General features: G+C 38.1%; 1 protein-coding gene across 2 annotated transcripts in view; it reads right to left on the reverse strand.

Moving 5' to 3' along the window:
• Positions 1-10,556: 10,556 nt before the first annotated feature.
• Positions 10,557-19,500, reverse strand: part of LOC137949744 (DNA polymerase delta catalytic subunit-like) — a 55,142-nt gene continuing 46,198 nt past the window's right edge. For both annotated transcript variants that reach the window (XM_068795914.1, XM_068795913.1), the window contains 7 exons: positions 13,909-13,983; positions 13,734-13,823; positions 13,459-13,619; positions 12,270-12,343; positions 11,580-11,667; positions 11,368-11,464; positions 10,557-11,021 (listed from right to left, as the gene is read on the reverse strand). In XM_068795914.1, coding sequence (XP_068652015.1) covers positions 11,377-11,464; positions 11,580-11,667; positions 12,270-12,343; positions 13,459-13,619; positions 13,734-13,823; positions 13,909-13,983 — 576 coding nt within the window. In that variant the 3' untranslated portion in view covers positions 10,557-11,021; positions 11,368-11,376. The remainder of the gene's footprint in view (positions 11,022-11,367; positions 11,465-11,579; positions 11,668-12,269; positions 12,344-13,458; positions 13,620-13,733; positions 13,824-13,908; positions 13,984-19,500) is intronic.

Consider the following 19,500-nt stretch of genomic DNA (forward strand, 5'->3'; position numbering starts at 1 on the left):
TTGTTTAAGTAGCTTTTCTTCTTGCCTTCATTTGGTTGGTCATTCGGACATTTGGGAGAACAGACTCTAACAAAGAGTTTTCTCTCTTTTTCCGTTTCGTCGTTAATTTCATATCGTTCGAACTTATGGGTTTTCTTTGCTTGTTGTGTTGAGTGTTCGGATGCTCCCCTAAACAGCTGCTTCCAAAGAATTCTCTCTTATCCGGTCAAATGGCTGCTAGACCATTTGGATAGTGTACTTTCTGAGACAACTGTTTGTTCTCTTTTTCTGTGGGCAATTTGAATTGTTTTCAACCTGTCAAACATATATGTTGCAACAAATTTCCTCTAGAGTTTTTATGTTGTCGAAGCATACTTAAAGGCATATCATTGGTAATTGAGTGTTTTTATCATCAAAATTATCTCAACAGGGTCTTGAAACCAATATTTTCTCCTTTAGTGACATTTTATTGCTCTTAAGTCGATTTTGTTATTGCCCTTTAGTGGGTTTTATTTTGTAGTTCTTTTGTGACTAGCTTTTCTTTCTTAGTGATTAGTATCACTATTTTTTTGTTTGAATTGTTTGAGTCAATTTCAAATTTTATTATTTGCATTCATCCATAATATTTCACCTTTTTTGTAGATTTTAACCTCTCGTTACCGTTGTGAGATCGTGTCTATTTTAATATGTATTTTTTGGGATAACGAGATGGTTTGTTATTAAAGGTGATAAGGAGGAAGATGATTGTTGAAGTTTTTTCAAGATGAGATAATTTCCTAATATGTTCTAGTTTGAAGTGGAGAAAGAGAGAAAATACATGTGCCCAATGCAAGCTCAAAAATTGAAGACCTAGAACCCACAAACGCTTCAAGTTCGAAGCAACATGGACAATAGTTTTTAAGACCAACTTTTGCATTTTCTTTTTTATGCTTAAAATGGGAATTGAGAGACAAATTATGTCACAAGTTGAAATTATATGTTTCAACTGGATGGGGAGTATTGGAAGGTATAATTAGGTTTATTTAGTTTACTTTGTTTTCTAGGAAAGTTGTTTCACAATAGAAAGTTGTTTCCTAAAGAAGGGACATGGATATAACTATTTATATTATTTAAGTTTATAAATAGGAGAGTCTCTTCATCAAAACTAAAATTGGCAGTTAGTTCCTTTACCAAAAAGAAAGAAAACTTCTGTCTACGAGTGCGTCTACAAGAGAAAATAAGTGTTATACCAAATGGTATAATCATATTGATCTCTATTATTTTGATGATAACAAAATGGTAACTTGTACTACTAACGGTGTTATTAATGTATTTTAAACGCATGCCGTCAAGCACATATATTACGAGTTCTATGGCAAAAGTTTAAGACAAAAGAATGATCAATCAAGTTGCCAAGTTAGTAACCGAAACAAAAACACATTGAAGATTATTGCTGAGAAGAACTTACTAAAAGAAGAAGAACTTACAAAAACAAGAACAAAGATTTGAAGACTACAATCAAAGTCAAATAGAACATCTCAGAAACTCTAGCATGAAAGTAGATAGTCAACCAAATTTTAATTTTTAAGCACATTTATGTTATGGAGCTTTAAGGCATAATTTTTTTCAAAATCTTGTTTAGTCAATGCATACTAGTGGTTAAAACTTTTTAGAACACCTGAGGGCAATTTTTATCATGCTTAGAAGCCTAGTTTAGAAAACTTTCAAATGGTATAGTTGATCATACTACTAGTAATGATTGATCATTCAGAATGAAAACTGGCAAGTTGTATAAAGCATCATCAATCAACCAAGTAGGATTGATCGATCACCAAGAGTTATGCCAAAATAAGCTATAAAGCATGATCAATCATCCCCACCAAGTTGATCATTCATAACTAGTCTAGGCATTAAAAATATAAGGCATGACCGATCATACCTGCAGTATTGATCAATCAAACAAAACAATGCCTTTAAGGGACATAAAGTGTGATTGATCAGACCTCTTATGTCGATCAATCATACTTAGTTTTGTTGCTAGAGCTTCACTGCACGATTAATCGATCAAAATTTTTTTGAAGGCTAGAAATTGTATCAATCATGTGATCGATCAATAAGACTAAGAATTCAAAAAATTATAGTTGTTACACACGATTGATAGATCATACATTTTCGTTGATTGATCAATGTGTCTATCAACTTTTTGACAATGAGCAAAAAAATGTTATTTTGGATGAGAAACTTATAAATAACCCACCAAACGACTCTTACAACATTCATTGAACTTACATTGGCATACCTAACCTCTAAAAGATTGTTTTTGAGCCTCATATTCTGATTTTAACCTTTACAGAGAGAAAAACCTCAAAATTACCCAAATCTTCCTTTTCTCTTCATTCTCTTTTACATTCAATAGTTCCATCAAGCTCCAAATAACTTGTCTCTCGTGGTTAAAGATTTGGAGGCTTGGATCTCACTTGGAGAAAGATTATCTCTCAAAAAGGAAGTTGTGAGTTTGTTTTATACTTTTGTATTTTACACTTTCTTTGTAGAGGTACTCTAGTACCTTAAAGCTAAATCAGTTGGAATCCTAGAGCCTATAATCTAGAAAGGGAGTATTGGCTAAAATCGTAATCTAGTTGAATTCAATCTCTAGGGGAGAGATCTGTTGTGTAATTTTGGATTACATGTGGTTTAAAGAGAACCTGAAATTTCTTTGTATTTTCTAGCTAATAGAGATATTAGTTGAATTTTCCCAAGCAATGGTCCTTGGGCGGTGATTACCAACAGGGGAACATCAAGAACAAAAAATCTTTGTCACCTTATGGTATTGTGTTTGTTTTGTTTTATTTTCCAAATTTTATTTTAGCACTTCATGTGCTTTAAGTTTTAATTTAAAATATCAATTGACCCCCCTCCTGAGAAGCTACTTGGGCCAACAAGAGGCAAATGAGGAATCAAAGAAGTACAAAATAAAATTAGTTTCGAAAGGGTATGTGCAAAAGTAATGGATGGATTTCAATAAAATTTTCTCATCGCAAATAAACACGCTTCCATACAGATGCCCTTAGTTATGGTTGTCATGCATGATATAAAACTTGAACAAGTAGATGTCAAAAACATTTTCCTTCATAATTATTTGGTGGAGGAGATATATATGATACATCCAAAAAGGGGTTTGAGCCAGAAAAAGGATGATTGAGTATGTCAAAAGGTCACTCTTAGCTTAAAACAAGCACTACAACATTGATTTATGTGTTTTGAATGGTTCATGTTAAGGTAAGGCTACAACTAGCACAAGTATGATACATATTTTTATTACCGTATGTTTGATGATAATTCTATTATTTTACTTATGATCTATGTAGGTGACATGTTGATAGCTATTATTAACAAGAGTGAAGTGTAACAATTGAAGTCTTTGTTGAGTAGAGTTTGATATGAAAGACTTACGTGGTGACAAAAAATTCTTAACCATAGAGATTAAGAGAGATTGCTTTACAGGAAATTGTACTTGGCTCAAATGAAATACATAGAGAAAGTCTTTCTCTTGCTTTCACATGAAGAAAGCCAAATGTTGATTTTTAGGACTCCATAGATTTAGCTCATGGAGAAAAAGAGAAAGACACCCATTGGGAGAAAACAAGAGGAAGAAGAGGTTATGGACTTGATGTCCTAACCCTTCCCCTAAAGCTCAATTTATAGATTAATCAAATTACTATATTACCATAATATCCTTGAACTTAGGGTTTTAACTCTGTAAACTTTAACTTAATTACATCAATGCCATCTTTATGAGATGATTCTTTATTTACCATCCTGACATCATTGTTTGGGCCTGTGGGCCTTCTCCTTGATTTATGGGCCTTGAGCCCATCTTCTGCATCTCTTGGATATGCAAGTCTTCCTTGGTCTTATGGGCTTGGATCCATCTTCCAAAACTCTTGAATATGTGCGCCTTCCTTGGTCGTATGGGCTTGGGCCCATCTTCCAACAAGTACTAGTTTGATCCATCATTTTAAATTATCTTTTGGATTTGTGTCCAAAGACCAAGGAAGAAGAGTACATGTCTAAAGTTTTATACACATGTGCTCTTGGGTATTTGATGTATACTATGGATTGTACAAAGCCAAGCATTTTGCAAGCCATTAGTGTTGTTAGCCAATACATGGGGGTAGAGAAGTGGATTTTTTGTTACTGGAGGGAAATGGTTAGCACAAGCACTGTATATGAGAAGAATGCGGGGTGGTCAATGTTAGTGAGAGGGTATGTAGATATAAGTATGCAAGTGCATTGCCAAAGGGAGGGCTATGACAAGGTATTTATTCACATTATGTGGATAATTGTATTAGAAAATAAGTGCAAGGCTGATAAACAGACAGTAAAACTAGAAAATAGCAAGAAAGGCTACAAGGCCTGAGAGAGGAAGAAAACTAATTCATTGATTCGATACCCCAACTGTTCATACAAGCGCAACTTAAATTGGAAGGCTAGAACAATGTAGAAGATCCAGCTCATCCAGAAAATAAGGGAAAAAAATAACAAAAATAACAAAATTCCACTAACTTGTAACAAACTAACAAACTTTGCATAATTCTCGCTCTGACACTTGATTTCCAGTTTTCACACTATATTCCTTCATCATTTTAATACTCCCCCTCAAGATGGGATATATATATTGTAGATTCCCATCTTGTCTATAAGAGAATTGAATTGAGCAGGAAAGAGAGTTTTGGTAAGCACACCTGTTTGAATCTTTTCTCTCACAATATGAAAATCTATTTCTATGTGTTTAGTACGCTTGTGGAAGACTGGGTTTGCTGCAATGTGTAGAGCAGCTTGGTTGTCACAGTACAACAAAGCAGGTTGTGTGTGAAACACCTAAATCTTTAGCCATGTTAGTTCACAAGTCACAGAAGCCATCACTCGATACTCTGCTTTAGTTGAGGATCTTGAAACTGTCATTTGCTTCTTTGATTTCCATGATATCAATAAATCTCCAAGAAATATGCAAAAACCAATAACCGATTTTCTAGAATCAGGGCATGCTGCCCAATCAGAATCTGAGAATGCTTTTAATTGAAGAGCAGAGGCAGAAGCTTTAAGTTGAAGAGGTGAGGAAGCTGAAAAGAAAAAACCTTTGCCTGGTGATCCTTTAATATACTAAAGAATCCTGTAGACTACTTGCAAATGGGGTCTCCTTGGCTGACTTAGGAACTGACTTAGTCTATTTACTGAGTAAGTTAAGTTCGGCCTGGTGATGGTAAGGTAAATTAGCTTCCCTATAAGTCTTTTGTACGTGCTGGGATCAGTCAATAGCTCTCCATCATCTTGAGAAAGTGGCACATTTGATTGCATTGGAGTTTTGGCAGGTTTGCATCCTAAATAGCCTGTTTCAGATAGAAGTTCAAGAGCATATTTTCTCTAGTTTATCAAGATACCTTTAGCTGATCTAGCTACTTCAAGTCCTAGAAAATACCTAAGATTTCCTAGATCCTTTAACTTGAATCTTTTGTTGAGGGAATTCTTCAAATTATTAGCAACAATCTTGTTGTTCCTAGCAACTATTATGTCATCAACATATACTAACAAGGCAATAAAATCATCTCCTGCTATCTTGATGAATAATGAGTGATCTAAATGTGATTGCTGGAAACCTTCAGATATTAAAACACCAGAAAATTTTGCAAACCACTGCTTTAGATGCTTGTCTCAAGCCATAGATAGATTTGTGTAACTTACAAACTGTGTTGGCAGGTAATGAAGTCTCCCCCTCACGGTGATAACCAGGAGGAAGATGCATGAAAACTTCTTCAGATAGATCACCGTGCAAAAGTGCATTATTGACATCAAGTTGAGTCAAATGCCAATTGTAAATAGAGGCAAGAGAGTAATACATTGACAGTGACCATCTTGGCAACAGGTGAAAAAGTATCAAAGAAATCAACACCTTCTTGCTGTGTGAACCCTTTGGCAAGAAGTCGTGCTTTGTACCTTTTGATAGAACCATCATCATGATATTTAACACGAAATATCCATTTGCAACCAATTGTTGTTTTTCCAGGTGGTAAAGAACACAAAGACCAAGTATTATTGGATTCTAAAGTTTGTAGTTCAACTCTCATAGCATTCTGCCATGCGGGTGGGGTACAACAACTGCCTTAGCATATGTTGTTGGTTCTGTGATGCTGGAAATGGAAATAAAAAATGCACGAAAAGAAGGGGAAAATTTATTGTAGGAGATGACATCGGACAAGGGGTAAGGAGTGGAATTGGATACGTTGAAATGAGAAGAGGAGAAGCCAAATAACAGTGATAATCAAAGAGATATTTTGGTGGTTGGGATACTCTAGAAGACCCAGTGGTTGAGTGGGAGGTGATATGAAGTGGTATCATGTAAAGAAGAGTCATGGCTGTTAGGAGGTGAAGTCGAACTATCAAAAGAAGGGGAAGGGGTAAAAATTGGTACAATAGGCAACACTTTTTCAAAAAAAAAAAAAATCAGAAACAACAGAGTTATTGTTTTGAGTTAACTTGAAAGGAAACACAGATTCTTGGAAGGTAACATTTCGGGAGATAGAGATTCGGTTTGTCTCTAAGTCTAGAATTTTGTAACCTTTGTAACCAAAAGGATATCCTAGAAAAACACAAGGCTCGGCTCGAGGAGAGAATTTGTCACGGGTGCTAGGAAGAGTTGAGCTATAACAAAGACATCGAAAGATTTGAGATGGGAATAAGATGGTGATTGATGATGAAGTAGCTCAAAAGGAGTTTTGTTGTTTAGTAATGGTGATGGAAGTCGATTTATAAGGTAAACCGAAGTAAGCACACAATCCCCCCAATAGCCTATAGGTATGTTGGATTGGAAATATAAGGCCCGAGCAACATTTAGAATATGCTGGTGTTTACGCTCAACAACAAAATTTTGTTGAGGAGTTTCAACGCTTGAGTAAAAATGAAGCACACCAAGTTGGGTAAAGAGATGGCACAAGTTTAATTCAAGGGCATTATCACTGCGAACTGATTTAATTGTGAGACCAAACTAGGTTTTAACTATGGAGAAAAATTGTGGGAAAATGGTCTTGACATCAGATATAGCACGTAAAAGATGAACATGTATTTCTTGTACAATCATCAACGATTGTAAAAAAATAACGAAAGCCATCATGTGTGGGGATATGAAATGGTCCCCAAATATCACAGTGTATAAGATCAAAGGGAGAAGGAGATAAGTTGTTATGGCAATCAAATGGCAGACGTTTCTGTTTTGCTAAAAGGCAGATTGAACAAGAAAAATTGGTATTGCTATCACTTTGCAAATGTAAATGGGATTTCAGTACATTGAGTTTGACATTGGAGGGGTGGCCTAATCTGTAATGCCACAATTTATTTACATAGGAAGAAGTGTTGTTATCAACAACAATTACAAAGGAAACAAAACGAAAAACTGAGCTATCTAGGAGGTAAAGGTTGCCTTGACGTCTACCCATCCCAATCATCTTCCCCTGTGAATGGTCCGGGATAAAGAAAAAACGAGCAGTAAAATCAAAGGAAAAATGATTGGTTAGAGTTAAGGCACTAATGGAGATAAGATTAAATTGGAATGTTGGAATGTAGAGAACATGTTCAAGCACAAGGTGAGGCGACAACTAAACGGTGCCAATTCAGATGATTGGTATTTTTGTACCAGTGGGCAAAGTGACAGAGTTAAAAGAAAATGAATGAATGGAGTGAAACATGGAGGAATTAGTGCAGACATGGTGGGTTGCCCCTGAATCTAAAATCCAAATGCTAGGATGAAGAGTGGATGATGAAGAAGAGAAATAAAGGATACCAGTGAAGTTGGAAATGGATTGTTGAGGCAGTTTGTTGTCACCGAGTGATGCAGAGCCACTTGAATTGTGCGAACTTAATAGAGCCAATAACTGATTGTATTGGTCATGAGTGAGAGACGGTGGAGATGTAAAATTTGCTGAAGAAGATGAAGAACCATTTGTGAGAACCAATTGATTAGTGTGAGGACTATTGGGTAACATCTGATTTGGGCGAGCACCATTTGGCCTAGAGTTGGTCCTATTTCTGAATCCAAGTGGATACCCATGGATTTTGTAGCAACGATCAATTGTGTGGCCTGAGATGTTGCAATGGGTACAGAGGGGTCGATCCTTTCTTGATCGAGAGGAATTAGTAGGAGAAGAAGCTCGGGATGTTGCTTGCAATATGGAAGAAACAAAAGCTGTGAATGTCGGGGATTTGGAGGAGGTAAGAGATCATTGTCGTTCTTCTTGAACAACTAGGGAAAAAACTTTGTTCAGTAGAGGAGTTGGTTCCATCAGCAGGATTTGAACTCGAATCGGAACGAAAGATTCGTTCAAACCCATCAGAAATTGCATCACAGATTCTCGTTGTTGATCCTCCATATAAACACGCATTCCACCACAATTGCAAATTGGTATCGCCTTGAATTCTCGAAGTTCATCCCACAAAGCTTTCAGTCGAGTATAGTAGGTATTGACATCAGCCGATCCCTGAGTGTGAGCAATAATTTTTTGCTTGATTTCAAAAATTCGAGGACCACTGCCCTGGTGAAATCGTTCATATAGATTCTTCCAAATTCCGATGGTTGTTTCATGGTAGAGGATACTCTCTGCAATTTCCTTGCAGACAGAGTTGGAGAGCCAAGATATGACCATGCTATTGCAGCGAGACAGAGGACCAGCAAGGAGATCTGTTGCAACAGGATGTGGGATGGTTCCATTGATAAACCCAAGTTTGTTCTTAGCATTAGAGTTGTAACCATTGATCAACACCAAGAGTGATAGTTTGAACCAGATCCAGTAAGTGAAAGAGAAATGAGAGAGAGTTCTGGATGATCACCATTGTGAAGAAAATAGGGACTATTATTATCTTCCATGGAAGATTGAAAAGAGGACTGAGTCTGTTTGCCTTTAGCCATGCTCAAAAGGGAGAAACAACGGAACAAAATCGCTCTAATACCATATTAGAAAATAAGTGCAAGGCTGATAAATAGACAGTAAAACTAGAAAATAGCAAGAAAGGCTACAAGGCCTGAGAGAGGAAGAAAACTAATTCATTGATTCGATACCCCAACTGTTCATACATGAGCAATTTAAATAGGAAGGCTAGAACAATGTAGAAGATCCAACTCATCTAGAAAGTAAGGGAAAAAATAACAAAAATAACAAAATTCCACTAACTTGTAACAAACTAACAAACTCTGCATAATTCTCACTCTGACACTTGGTTGCCAGTTTTCACAATATATTCCTTCAACATTTTAATAAATTGGAAGTCTATTTTGCAACCTACTTACCATTGTGAATTATGGAGGCAAAGTATATGGTTGTCATAGAAGCAACAAAAGAAGCAATTTGGTTGAAGGCATTAGTTGGTGAGCTAGACATTGCTCTAGAAAAAGGTGAGGATATTGTTTGATAGTCAAAGTATTATTGTTTTGCAAAGAAACTAGTACAAGAACCAAGCATGTAGACATCCGAAGTTAAGGGAATTCATTGAAGAAGATGGGAAGATGGCAAGATTCAGTTGGAGAAAGTGCTTATGAAAGACAATATGACAAACCTTCTCCCAATGCCAATGAAGTTGTGTCAATTTATACCTAAGCTTAGTAAACCTTCAAAATTGTTAATGACTATAAATCTCCCAAGGAGAAAAGGGATAAGAAGAGAGATTTTACATCTTGGTGGAAGTGTCATCATCTTTGAAACAGGTTTCAAGTCAAGGTGAAGAATGTTAATCATAAGACAAGGAATTTCTATTTATGATACTCTCTACAATAGTGAATCTCTTGTTCTCTCCCCGTGGATATACACAATTTGCCAAACTACGTTAAATTCCTATCGTATTGTAGTCATGTGGTTTCTTCTTTGTTTCTCTTTGATTTTTCCTTGTTCATTTCGTATGATTTGAACTTAAGGTGCATACAAAATCTCAACACAAACGTGGATTAAAACCAGACTACGCTAAAAACCCTAAGGTTGTAACAATTAAGGAAAAAACACATCCGAGGAGGTCATCTCAGGATTAAAAAAAAATCCTCTAGGCTAAAACAGAATTGGAAGAAATAAGTTTTCAAATTTCTCTCACCAACACATTGTAACCCACTACAATACCACGAAAAGTTGTAGGATTGAAGGATTAAAGGAGAAAAATAGGAGAGAAATCTCTAAGAAAAAGGAAAGAGAAGAAAATTGCAGAACCCAACCCTAACTCCCTCCGGTATTCACTTTGGTTACAATGATATCAATAAACAGAAATACCCTCCCTCTCCTTAGTTGTAGTCAGATCAGTAAAGTTTAAGAACTATATCTAATGACAAACTTACAGAACTCATGGAAGGCAACAATTTAGGTAAATTTTGAAACTACTCGGTGTAAAATTACGTAGCCTGTGTGAACATCTCTCAACACTTGTAGGGTTTCAACTTATTCATTTGGTGTGATTTTTTATTGAGCACTCAAAAAACTGAGCAAGAACATACTTATTCAAGCACAACCTCGTGAGTCTAAACCCATCAAAACTGTGTCCCAATTCACTGTTAAAGAGCCATGCTATTCAAGTTAACCAACAATAATACGTCAAGATCCACATTTTTCAATTGTGGGATTTTGCTGAATCAATTGAAGAAACCGTAAAAGAGAATAAACATATTTACTTGCATTAGAGAGAAGCACATCCAATGGAGGACAATGTTGGCAGGCATAAAGATACAAGAATTCTTTGCACTTACGCCTTTCACTGACTACCAGTCTCTACTGCCACTGAATCACTTCGGTAGTAATCACAAAGTAACCAGACTTGTTGACCTATCACAAAGGCTGCTGATGAATTTTTCTAGGGTAGCTGTGCAAATACTAACATCCAATCCATGTGTCAAACTCAAGGCATGTCAATTAATTACTTCCATCATTGGTTTTGGAGATATCACTAGATCCATTCATCAGGCACTATGAGCAAATTACCATCCTTCATAAACGAAAAAGGAGAACTTCATGTTGATGCAGCAAAGCCTTCCCATTTATTTCCTGTGGACACAAATTTTAAATAATATAACATTCATGTCAGAGTTACTAAGAAGTGCAAAACAAATGCATTTATTAAGCCAGAGAAAGGCAATAACTTAAACATAACATCTCACAGGAAGCAAAACACTAAATCAGTACATGATGGGTTGCAATATCTAGACCAATGAAATCAGAAATACTGAACAGATCTCCGTGGGTGGTGTATGGTTCAGGCTTCTCATCAGCAAAATGAGCAACATTTTTCAATATCCAAAACTGCCCTCTAAAGTAGAAAGGCTGCTAGTAAATCATAGCTAACATAAGCAGTAAAACTAGTAAGAAATGAAGAAAAAATGTAATACAACACCTCAATCTATCAAAATTGCCATCGTTCCAGCTGCAGCTTAGCATCAGCCATGTCCTTTTGAGCCTTTTTTCTCCGATAAAATATCGGGCAATCTCGACTGCAGGGGAAAAAGAATCATACTACCCACTTCAGTGATAGCTCATTCCATTTTTTATTTTCAGCTTGAAGAATATGTAAAAGAAATATTTTGGTGGCCAGTGAAAATGAAGAACCTTGTACAAAGAACGTCTTGGTGAAGAGAGCCTTGGCACTCCTGACACTGTGTCCACAGCCTCCCAAAAAGCTTTTCTAACTCAGAAACTGAAAACAGATTCAATTTCATGAAGCTGTTAAATTCTATATGCATAGCTTAAGCATATGCAGGAAAGGTGCTGGTGTCCTATGAGCAAGCAAATGAACTAGAGAATCTATGGGTCATGTTATCAAAATTTGCTGTAGTAGCATGACATTAAACTGCAGCTAAACAGAATATTAGAGAAAATGCACATACTAGTCAACAAGGAAATGCCAACTAACAGTGGATGTTAAGGATAGCCCAACATCATATATAGGATAGATAATCCACAACCTAGTATAAGAGCTCGGGTTAAGCCTCTCCATTCACTCTTATAAGGTTGAGAACTTTGAGCTAAACACCTTTCTACATGGCATTGGGGCATATGCAATTCATCTCCACTAAAAATGATTCATGTATGGAGCTAATAAAAAAAAAAAAAAGGCCCATGAGTGGCCGCTGGAAGCTTTTTTTTCACTACAGAATGAACACAGGTAGACCTATGGTCTACACCCAGAGGATGCTTAAAATGGTGTTCATCTCCATCAGCATCGCAAGATACAGGTTCAACTGTATGCATATCTTCTATATCCAAAAGAAATGTTTAATCAGGTTAAAAAAAGCATACCATTAGCTACAGTTTTGCAATACAATTCAGCTTCTCTTCCTTTGCAGTGTAAACAAAGTGTTTGATCTGAATTGCTGGTACCAACAGAACAGCAAGACATAACATATAAGAGTTTTTTTTTTTTTTTTTTCTGAAAAGAAAGATAGAACATAAGAGATTTTGCAACAGCAAAGGTTTTTGACAGGCAAATGGTTAGTAGCATATTAGAATACTTTGTGAATATATTTACTGACAGCTAGAGAAAAAAAGAGAGAGTGACAAACATTTTGTCTGTATAATCAAACACACACAGAAATCCTTCTTGATTCTGAAATAATCTTGCCTTCTTACAAATTCTTGCAGACAAACATGACTCACAACTACAACCATTTCAACTTCATAGAGGTGTAGAGACCATAAATGAAGTAATTAACGAACAAACAGAAGTATCACAAGTTGAGCAGGTTGAGCAGGGGCTTTTATCAAATAATTAACCAATGTTAACCAGGCATTTTCCCAACTAATAAACCCAAGAACTTCCCCCACTCCAAACAACATACACGAATTTTTTTCTTGATCCATATTCAGCTCAAGGAAATAATCTTGCATCCCTACAAATTCTTGCAGACAAGAAAATGATACACAACTACAACCATGCCAACTTCATAGAGGCCTATACACCTTAAATGAAATAAGCAATTAGTGAACAAAACAGAAGTTTCTTAAGTAAAAATTTTAGTGTTGAAGTTGAGCAAGGCCTTAATCAAATAAATAGCCACAGAGGTTTTTTCCCAACTAATATACTCAAGATTTTCCATGCCTACAACCAATGTTGAGCTTGCATATGGGCCATGGAACAATGAGGCCTGTATCCACCAATACTCTCCCTCACATCCACAGCTGAACAGGAAAACCAACCCAAAACATAAAGTTTATACAGTTAGGCCAAAAAATTGAAACAGGCCTAAGCTTGAATTCACTCTGACATCATATTGAAGTGGGGGGCTTCACCAAAAATAACTAGTCAAAGCTAGGATACTTTATACTAACTAATAACCTCAATATCTTCTGAGCCATCATGCAGAAAAATGCAACAACTAACAGCCAAACCATAACCAGACAACTAGCCCAGGCAGTGAAACATATACGGGCCATAGTAAGGTGGGACTTTTACCAGCAATAGTTAGTTTATGAGATGAATTTTGTTTACCTGATAAGAGCTTTGCAACCAATGCAACTGAGTTGCTTCTTTGCAAACTTCATTATGCCACCAGTTGATGGAGTAGAGATTGATACAGCCCTTGTGTGACTCCCATGGAGAAGCTCCCTGCTTGCATTCTTCAAAATTGGCTCAAAAATTCTCAGAAGTGGCTGCAACTTAAAGTAATTTAATAGTTAAAACTTACGGAAACAGAAATAAAGTATATTGAATAACCAAATGACATGAATATAGTGACATGTAATCTAGAGGCAGCCAGTCCCAACCTTGCTAATTTGATTTTCAAGATAATATTGAGCATCTATTGGAATATTGTTCTCCAACACATAGATAGGATCTTCAGACCTTTCATACGCCTGTACTCCATAAAATTGTGCATTGAGAATACACAGATATCAACAACAAACAAAGAAGAAAATATTCTGATCAAGACTAAACTACCTTGGCACCTTTTGCAGCTTTAATAATAACGTATGGAACACGATCACCAACATTTGGAGCAGTTGCAGCATCTCTCTACTTGCCGCAATATAAACCATCACAAAAGAAAATTAATAATAAACAGTTTAATATTGAGCCATGTTTTCTTGGGTGAATGTATAAAAAGGGAAAACGAGGAAAAAGAAGGGAAGTGAGAGAAGAGAAGATAACAGAGAAGAGAAGATAACAGAGAAGAAAAGAGAAATAGAAGAATGGGAATGACATGAAATTAAGACAACGAGAAGCAGCATCCCTCTTTGAGCCCACTTTTTTTAATACGTGTCATAATCGAAAGCACTATTGCCTTAAAGTATAAGGACCAGAAAGTCTTTGACGCCATGTTCTGCAGATTCCATGGAGCAACTATACATATTCAGATCTTCACAATTCTTAACTATATTTCATGATTTTTACATATTTGCAATTTTTCTCAGGGAAAAAACCATCAATATAATAAAAACCAGAAAATCACATAAAAATCCTAAAGTTGTTTAAAATACTACAATTAGATAGCTGTAATGTGAGTCTCTTTTCAATTATTTGTTTTCATCTAACCAAGAAAAGCCAACTCGTTTGCTTTCTATTCTTTTCTTTTCTTTTCTCTTCTTTTCTTTTCTTTTCTTTGCTTTTCTTTTTTTTTTATTTTTTTTATTTTCTTTGATAGAAAAAACAAGTAATTGAAAAGTGACACATAAAAATTGTCTATTTTTAATTTAAATAACTTTATGATTTGGTTTGGCTGAATTGCTTTGATTTTCCTCGTCTTTTGGCTTATTATATATCGCCTTTTTCCAAAACCATAAAATCCAAAAAAAAAGCCACTCTGATGCTCCCTCTGAGTTGCTGCTCCAGGAAGAACTAGAAAGGTATGCACAGAATTTGCAACCTAACGTTAGAAACATATGCACAATCATGGAAGATCACCTTCATTGAAGTAAAGAATAAAACTTTAAAACTTTATTAATTATAAATTAAAATGAGATATTCAGTCGAGAGCATTGTAAGCCTGTTTTTAGCCTCCTACATAATTTTACATAGCCAATTACAGTTCCATGAAAATTCTATCCAAATAGACGAAAACTTTTAAACAACTAAAACAAGTTAAACTAAGCTCTTTTAGAAACTACTAAAATTTATAAATAGAAAACACCTAAAAGAAGAAGAAACTTGAATGAACTAAGGAACTCCTAAAATAAACCAAGCAGTTGATTGGATTCGTTATAGGCGCAGTTCTAATAATATGGCAGATTCTTTGGCTTATCAGCTGGTTGCTTTAGATTGACTTAAAGGGGGAAATATTTCCTTTTGATGTTCATTGATTGTACTTTATTTCTTTGATTTGTTCCTTTGTTATGCTATTCTTTGAGCACATATTTTTTATTTTCTTGCAATCTTTCTTACTTTTCTTAACGAAATTCTCATTATTCTCAAAAAGAGACGATACTCTCTAAAACAGTCTCTCTGAAAATAGAGCATCTGAATATAGTAATGTTGAAATATGTCAAGATTCATTCTCTTATTATCTTGCTGAAATCTCTCCTATATTAGAGGCTAAATTAGCTCTAGGAATTAATTAGCATTCCTTCTATTCATCATCCTATATTGTATATATTGTAGCAATTGTAGGTGTAATTTAAGCAATTGTATAAGATGTTTTTCTTCTTAATTTTCATCACGGTATTAGAGCCTAGTGTCACAGGTTTAGACGAGCCTAAACTCCTATAGGCTGGCGGAAATTCTAAGTCTCGTGTGGCCTACTTTCAGTCCTTCGAAAACAGTACAACCTCTTTTCCTAAATCGTCGTCGCAATGCTCCTTCCTCCCAAGTCGAACAATAGTATGAAAACAAAGGAAACCAAGAGGAGTAGAGGGGGGAGAATACCTTGTATTGATGACTGAAAACACAATGCTGGTCGTCCAAGGTGGAGGACCAGAGTCTCTCTACAATTCTCTCCCTCACATGTTATACAAGCTTTTTCTACAAGATGCTGAATGATCTACAAGGGTCGAATGCCTTGGTATTTATAGGCTTCAACCCCTCCCTTGTCTCATGCTTCCGTCCAATGAGAGAAAAGATCCTCCCTTATCAAATCTCCTTGATTTGATCCTCCATTCAAATCCCTTGATTTGCTCCCTATCCAAATCCCTTGATTTGCTCCTTTTGAACTCAATCTTGTATTTGGACGTCCTAGGTGTCTCCCCTCGTTTTGGCTGCCCAATCAGCATTCAAATGAGTCCTAGTTGGCATAGGGGATATCTGGGAGTGGCCAAACCCAAAATGCAACCTCCCAGATTTTGCCACTTTGCAAGCGCACGCATGCGCGCGCATGGCCACCCCAAATGCGTTGGGCGCCTGCACTGTTGCCTCCCGCAACCCCACATTCATTCTTCCGCGCGGGGCGCCTTCGTGCAACCCCAAACGCCAATGGGCCCTCTCCTTGAGTCGTGCGCGCGTGCGTGTTCTGCTTGCTGCATGCCGCGCACGCGTCTGTTGCGTTTACGGTTTCTGCCTCGGTCGGCTGCTGGAGCAGTTGCACATCTTGGTGCTTGGCCATCCGTCTGGCCAACTCAAGTGCGTCTTGTTCTTCTGCAGCTACAGCCGGGTCGGCCATATGCGTGCCCCTCTGGGTCGTGCCATTGCACTTGGCCTTGGCCGTCGCTGCTATTGTTGTGCATTGGACTTGCACAGTCTTCGGCCTTGGTGTCTGGCCACACCATGGCTTCATCCTCCGTCTCATACTCCCACCGCCATAAGGCAGACATCCTCGTCTGCATCCCCTGGCGATAGTCGGCCACCTCCTTCTCGAACTGCCACAACTCGACAACGTCTTGCCATGTTGCCTCGCTTTCCGGTTGACCCTTCCACTTGACCAAGTATTGCGTCCTCCGGGGCTTGCCTCTTTGGCGCTCCTCTCGGTCTACAATAATATACTCTACTTTGTTTACAAAAGTAGTTGATGCATCCATTGGAACTCTTGGGTCAACTATTCTATCCGGGTCCGGGTCTTCAAAATAAGGTTTAAGGTTTGATACATGAAAAACATTGTGGAACTTAAACCTTTTCACCAGCTGCAATTTGTAGGCTAGGTTGCCCACCCATTCAATGATAGGAAATGGCCCTTCATACTTCTTCAAAAGACTCTTGTTCTTGCTCCTTAGGTGACGAAATTGCTTAGGTCTGATTTTGAGAAGGACCTGGTCACCTACATTGAAAGAAGACGCCCTCCTCTTTAGATCAGCATATTTCTCAATTTTTTTAGGTGCCTTATGCAATAAGACCCGTGCCAGCTCCGTTTTCTCTTTCCACCTCTTTGCCAACTGATGAGCTGCTAGACTTTTTCGTGAAGTGTCTGGAATGAGACCCATGGGAACCAAAGGTTGTCGTCCTGTCGCCAACTCGAAAGGACTGTGCCCGGTTGATTCTGATTTCTGCAAATTGTATGAAAACTGGGCCACGACCAACAAGTTTGTCCAGTTCTTTTGATTAGCTGCAACATAGTGGCGCAAATATTGTTCCAACAAAGCGTTTATGCGCTCAGTTTGGGTGCCACTTTGAGGGTGAAAACTAGTGGAAAAATTTAAAGATGTTCCCAATAGTTTAAAGAGCTCGGTCCAAAACTTCCCTGTGAATTTGGGGTCACAATCACTGATGATTGTTGTGGGCAAGCCCCAATGCTTCACCACATGTGCCATGAATGCCCTAGCTGCTCTGTCTGCTGTACAATCACTTGGCACTGCTACGAATGTTCCGTACTTCGTAAAACGGTCCACCACTACCATGATAGACCCTAGCTCGTCTTTCTTGCGTAAACCAGAAATGAAGTCCATTGACATAGACTCCCACGGCCGTTTTGGAATGGGCAAAGGCTGTAACAAGCCTCTGGGCTTTCTTTGTTCGATTTTATCCTGTTGACAGATAAGACACGTGCGCACAAATTCCTCCACATCGCTCTCCAAGTCTGGCCAATAATACTGGCCAGAGAGCAAGGCCAACGTCCTTCTTTGACCTGGATGTCCTGCCCACAAAGAATCATGGCATTCCTTCAAGAGGTCACGCCGTAGGTTATCGTACTTAGGCACATAAAGTCGATTACCTTTGGTCTTGAGCAATTTGTTGTCTAGCCAGAATCTTTTCGTCTTGCCCAAGGCTGTAGCTTGCACAATGTTGTAAGCCTGGGCGTCGTGGCGAAGTCCAGTGTGAATCCTGTCTAGCAATGCAGCACTAACTTGTGTATTTGCTGCTAAGGCTTGTAACCACAAAGTCACATTTTCTGTTTCTGCGCCAAGATGGTCTTCCATGCGCGCGTGCGCCTTGCGCAAAGCGCATGTCTCTTGCGCCTATGCACGCACCATGCGCCTCTTCAGGTTCCGCTGCTACCGCACCACGCGTGGTGCATGTGAAGTAAGTGCCGGTTGCTGCGGTATGCGGGGTTGCCGCCGCTCGAATGCAAGGTGCCGCGCGCGCGCATGTTGCTGGGGCTAGTTGTGCCATGTGCGCTAAGCTCTGGCTGGTCTCTTTCTCGTACGAGTTAGGTGCGTCCACTTTCCTGCTCAGTGCGTCAGCTGCACCATTGGCTTTCCCCGCCTTGTACATCATCTCAAAGTCAAACTCGGCCAAGAAGTCTTGCCACCGAGCTTGTTTCTGGCTGCGCTTTTTCTGTGTCAAGAAGTAGCTAGAAGCAACGTTATCAGCTTTTACAATAAACTTGGAGCCTAATAGATAGTGTCTCCAAGTACGTAAACAATGTACTATAGTAGTCATTTCCCTTTCTTGAACAGTATATTGTTGCTCAATTTCATTAAGTTTCCTACTCTCATAGGCGACAGGGTGTCTTTCTTGCTCCAACACTCCTCCAATGGCAAAATTTGAGGCATCCGTGTGTACCTCAAATGGTTTGCTAAAGTTAGCAAGTTGCAGCACCGGTTCAGCCATCATGGAGTCTTTGAGTCGTTGAAAGGACAATTGGCATGCTTCCGTCCAATGCCAAGAATATAGTCCTTCTTGAGAAGGTCAGTCAAGGGGGTGGCAAATGCTGAAAACCCCTTGATGAATTTCCTGTAATAGTTAGCAAGACCAAGAAAACTTCTTAGTTCACGCAACTTAGTGGGAGTTGGCCAATCCCTTATGGCCTCGACCTTTTTGCTGTCCATCCAAATCCGTCCTCCCCCTATCCAACGTCCAAGAAAGGACACTTCTTGCAGCCCAAATGAACACTTCTCTTTCTTTACATACAACTGGTTCTTACTTAAAGTACAAAACACCTTGCGAAGGTGCTCTTTGTGTTCCTCCAAGTCTTTGTTGTACACCACTATATCATCCAAGTATACAACTACAAAATAGTCTAAGTACTCGGAAAATACCTCGTTCATAAGAGCGCAGAAAGTAGCAGGTGCATTGGTCAAGCCGAAAGGCATAACCATGAACTCATAGGCCCCATACCTGGTCACACAGGTCGTCTTCCCCTCATCTCCTTCGGCTATTCGAACTTGATAGTATCTACTACGCAAGTCTAGCTTAGAGAAGACCCTTGCCTCCCTTAGGTCAGCAATAATT

This window comes from Aristolochia californica, unplaced genomic scaffold, assembly GCF_029961685.1.
Source record: "Aristolochia californica isolate CCGP_79_NKW_82.1479 unplaced genomic scaffold, dmAriCali1.0.hap1 SCAF_14, whole genome shotgun sequence".
NCBI lineage: Eukaryota > Viridiplantae > Streptophyta > Magnoliopsida > Piperales > Aristolochiaceae > Aristolochia > Aristolochia californica.